The sequence below is a fragment of the Microtus ochrogaster genome, chromosome 17 (assembly GCF_000317375.1).
Source record: "Microtus ochrogaster isolate Prairie Vole_2 chromosome 17, MicOch1.0, whole genome shotgun sequence".
In the NCBI taxonomy this organism is placed as follows: Eukaryota; Metazoa; Chordata; class Mammalia; order Rodentia; family Cricetidae; genus Microtus; species Microtus ochrogaster.
This window is the reverse complement of record NC_022019.1, coordinates 8,503,931-8,508,988: the sequence shown is the minus strand read 5'-3', so window position 1 is coordinate 8,508,988 and position 5,058 is coordinate 8,503,931. Positions and strand designations below refer to the sequence as shown.

The 5,058-nt window shown below is 35.0% G+C and overlaps 1 protein-coding gene across 1 annotated transcript in view; it reads left to right on the top strand.

Moving 5' to 3' along the window:
• Zmym2 (zinc finger MYM-type containing 2) overlaps positions 1-5,058 on the top strand; it is a 72,752-nt gene that overhangs the window by 30,817 nt on the left and 36,877 nt on the right. The window contains exons 6-8 of the mRNA XM_005355438.3: positions 419-490; positions 1,884-2,034; positions 2,661-2,776. Of these exons, the coding sequence (XP_005355495.1) occupies positions 419-490; positions 1,884-2,034; positions 2,661-2,776 (339 nt within the window). The remainder of the gene's footprint in view (positions 1-418; positions 491-1,883; positions 2,035-2,660; positions 2,777-5,058) is intronic.

Here is a 5,058-nt window from a genome sequence, read left to right as displayed (position 1 = left end):
GGGGGGGTGTTGTTTTATCATTGTATTTCCCTCCCCCCAACTTCTTCAATAGTGATCACAGAACAGAAAATGTATTGTTCAAAGTTAGGAGAAGGGGAGGGGGCTGGAGAGATGGCTCAGAGGTTAAGATCATTGCCTGCTCTTCCAGAGGTCCTGAGTTCAATTCCCAGCAACCACATGGTGGCTCACAACTAACTATAATGAGATCTGATGCCCTCTTCTGGCCTGCAAGCAAACATGCAGACAGAACACTGTATACATAATAAATAAAATAAATCTTAAAAAAATAAGTTAAAAAAAAAGAAAGGAGAAGGTTTTAAATCAGTCAATCATTGAAGCAGCTTTCATAGATTTTTATTTACTTTTCAGTCTGACACCTTTTCTTCATGCACTTACAAAATCTTTTAAAATGTTTTAGGTAGGTAGTCATCCAAGTTTCCTGAAGGAAGTTCGAGATCATATGCAGGATTCTTTCTTAATGCAGCCTGAGGTAAGCGGAATGTTGGTGAGATTGAAGATTCATTTAAATAAAAAATAATTTCATGTTTGTATATGTGTATATGTATGTGGGCATATGCAGGGCAGAGGACAGCTTGTGGGAATTAGTTATCTTATACTGTGTAAGTTCCTGGTGTCAAATGTCATAACGTTGCATCCATTTTCAAGCATTAAAGTGTATTTTAACATAATAGTTGTCTAAGGAATTATTAAAATTTATTCTTTTAAATTATATCAGATGATGAATGTTTTCATTTCCTCCAAGAGATAGATTTTTCAATTCCACCAAATTTTTCTTGTTTTTTATTCGTCAGAAAATCCTTGTGTCATTAGACAATTCTTCTCAGACACAATTTTGGTGTTACTTACCTGGACTAATGCCTCTCTCACACATCTTACTCCTGCTGTCAATGTTTCTTACCACTGAGGCGCTATGTATTATTTTCCTCTCTCTGTGCTCCATTTTGAGGTGTTTTTTGTTGGTGCTGTATCTCTTTGAGAGAGGGTCACGTTATGTAGCCTACCTTCCTGCTTCAACTTTGTACATGCTGAGATTGATAAATGCAGCACTGCTGTCAGCTCCTGTCACGTCTGTCCTTCTCACACATGCACTCAGTAGTTCTTCGCCAAAGCCTCTTGAGATACCGGTGGTTAGGTAGCCACAGTTCTTTCCTGTGCAGATCCCTTCATTATTTTGTTTCCCAAATAGTAGTTGTCCAGAACTTGATCTGTTTTTTCAACTTCTGGGCTCCAAAATCTACCTCCAGGAAGTGAGATTTAGTAGCCATAGAGTTTTCTTTGTTTTTGTTTCTTAGAGATGCAGTCTTGAACACAGCTCCAAAACCACGTACACACAAAAAAGTTATTATGCCTCTCCTAGATTTTCAACTAAATATCAACAAAAACCATTTTTTTTTTTGAAGGAGATTGAGATGACGATTAGTTTGCTAGAACCTAGTTTAGTGGGTGGCACAATTAGTTTGTATTTAGAAAGAATATAATAGAATCATTTAGAAATGACAGGAAAGGCTTTGAGTCAGGCATGATGACATATTTCTGCAATCCCAGATTTTGTGGGGCTAAGGAAAGAAGGTCATAAGTTTTGAGGCCTTCCTGGGCTCCATAGAGCTCTGTCTTTTGCTCTTAAAAAATGCTTTATGAGCCGGGCAATGGTGGTGCACGCCTTTAATCCCAGCACTCGGGAGGCAGAGGCAGGTGGATCTCTGTGAGTTCGAGAGCTAGTTCCAGGACAGGCTCCAAAGCCACAGAGAAACCCTGTCTCGAAAAACCAAAAAAAAAAAAAAAACTTTATGAAATTAGTTCTAGTTGAGTGTGTGTGTGTGTGTGTGTGTGTGTTTAATTATCTTTTTATGTTCAAATTTTAGAAATATGGAAAACTGACAACGTGTACTGGTTGCCGAACACAGTGCAGATTTTTTGATATGACTCAGTGTATAGGTCCTAATGGATATATGGAGCCATATTGTTCAACTGCTTGCATGAACAGTCACAAGACAAAATATGCAAAGTCACAAAGTAAGTTTTAAGTATTTGGAAAGTTTATTGACATAATTCTATATTAAAGATAGCTGATCTTATTTTTATATAGTTTTAACTGTTTGATTTTCTCATACTGAACTTCTTTATTGCAAGCCTAAAATTATTTTGATGATTTCCATATTTTTTAATTTTTAAAAGTTAGTGAGGCTTTATTTGTATTTGATTAGCTAAAACTATTATTAAGCCCAAAAATATCTAAAACATTTTTATGTATTCTTTTATACTGTAGATAATTAAATGTTTATTCTCATTTTATGTGTATAGGTGTTTTGTCAGCATTGTCTGTGTGTACTTGTGTATATGCAGTGCTCACAGAGGTCTGAAGAGGGTGAAGGGTTATCTAGAACTGGTGTTAAAAGTTGGTTAGTTGCTTTGTGGGTGCTGGGAACAGAGCTTGGTTCCTTTGCAAGAGCTCTTTTTTGCTGAGCTTTCTTTTAATCCCTGGCAGTATTTTTTGAAGATGGAAATATCTTGAAAATTTAAGGTACAAATAATATGAGAATAATTTGTAGAGAGACCCATTTAAAAAAAATCAGTTAACATTTTCAGAAGATCTTTTACTTTATAAGGAAATCAGGTATGTATCTTTCTTTTTCTTCTAGGTTTGGGAATTATTTGCCATTTTTGTAAGCGAAACTCTTTACCTCAATACCAAGCCACAATGCCTGATGGAAAACTGTATAACTTTTGCAATTCCAGTTGTGTGGCTAAATTTCAGGTTTGTTACTTTTCCCCCTCACCCATAAAATGCATATAGAAAACAATTATAATATGCTTTTTTCTGCTTTTTTCTTTTCTGCTTCTTTGGGCGGAGACTATATATATCACAAGTCACAGAAGGCCTTGCTGAACTTCTGTATAGATTTGATGTGATTCATAGCTTGAAGGAAAATGAATTTTAGTAGGATTTACTTCAGTGTTGGATGTATAGTGCTTTTCTTGTTAAATAGTAGCAGTGTCTTTAGCCTTGAAACATTAAGCATATTGTTATCCAAAATAGAAATGAACACTGTAAAAAGGGGATTTAGACTTATAGTAGCTCTTAACTTAGTCTGGGATCCATTCAGGGAGACATTATTGATTTTTGTAAATGATGGGTTGTTTAGCCTGGTGGTGGTGGCGGCGCACACCTTTATCCCAACACTTGGGAGGCAGAGGCAGGTGGATCTGTGTAAGGTCAGCCTGGTCTACAAGAGCTAGTTCCAGGACAGTGTCCAAAGCTACATAGAAACCCTGTCTCAACCCCCCCCCCCAAAAAAAAAAAACCAACAACAATAAAAAAACAAAGCAAACCAAACCAAAACTAAACAAAAAAAAAATTCTCAAAAAACTTGGGTTGTTTGATAATTTTTTACATTTAGAGTGTGGATAATATCAAAAGATAATGTTTGGTTGACCACTCTGAAGGAATAGTTTAGGTATTTGTAGGTAGCACTTAGTAGGTTTACCTATTGTATGTGAGAATTTCAAATCAGTGCATAAAGAAAGCCATGATTCATGAGTTAATTCATCCAACAGTTCTGTTTTATTCCAGGTACTATGCTGTAGGTTAACTTATTTATTTTTATTTTTTTAAATTTATTCTTATGTACATTGGTGTTTTACCTGCCTTTATGTCTGTGTGAGGGTGTCAGATCTTGGAATTATTGACACTTGTCTGCTGCCATGTGGGTGCTGGGAATTGAATCTGAGTCCTGGAAGAACAGTCAGCGCTCTTAACTGCTGAGCCATCTCTTTAGCACCTAGGTTAACTTTTTAAAACTGAAACTATAGTCTTAAATATGTATGCTACAGTAGTTGCTACAAATAACTACCATTTAAATTGAGGTTTTTAAATTCAGTCAAGTGAATGAATATTGTTTTCGTGAGTTACACTCTCATTGAAATTAGATAATAAACTTGTTCAACACTAATCTTTCCTAAGTTGAAATTAAGCCAATTGATGGATAAAGTTGCTTCAGTGGTGCATAATCTTTCTAATAGTTTAATTTTTTTTTACACCAGAAGTAAAAGGATAATTAATTTGTGAAGAGAAAGATAGGGATGATGGCCTTCTGTTTCTCAGATACTAAAACTACCTTTATTCCTTTAGATGTTAGGTATTTTTTAATTTTATTTATTTTTTTAAAGATTTAGTTCTTTATTTTTCAAATTTTTTTATTTTTTAACAAAGCAGTTTATAAGTAATATTTGCTATTTTTTTTTTTGCATCAGTTTTATTTCTTTATTTTCTCATGGCCTGACTCATATTGAAGCTTTATTTATGGTCCCAATATTTGCTATTTCTCAGAGTTTCGGAACTTAAAAATCCAATATGGTTCTTGCACGTTCAGTGAAATAGTAAAAAAGGCATGTAACATTTCAGTCATCTGATAGTAAAATATCTTTTTATGTTTTCTTTCTCTTTCTCTTTGCCTCCCTCCCTCTTTCTTTGTTTCATCTTTTTTTCCTTGGGACAATTTCTCTTTGAAACAGTCCTGACTGTCCTAGAACTCACTCTGTAGACCATGCTGGCCTTGAACTCACAAGGATAGGCCCGACTGCCTTCCAAGTTCTGGGGTTAAATTAAAGACTTGCACCACCACTGACTGGCTTTTCTTTTTTTCTTTAAACTAACTTTACTTGTATTGTACAATATGGTATTTAAAGTGATTGTTTCTCCCTCTACTTTTTCTTGAATAATTTTATTAGCCACTTGTTGCATGCACAAGGTTATGTTTAACCTGTATATGTATGGAGAACATACCCAAAAGAATGATAAATATTAGTGTACTTAGGTTAAGATTCAGAGAAAAAAAGCTGGGCGTGGTGATTGCTTACTCCTTTAATCCCAGCACTCAAGAGATAGCTCTAAATAGCTAGTTCGGGGACATCCAGTACTATATAGAGACTGCCTCGCACATAGAATCAAGGAAAAAGATTCAAGTCTATGTATGTTTATATATCCTTCCCATCTTATTCTGTGATAATCCTGTATGGTTATCAACTTTTACTTTTTTT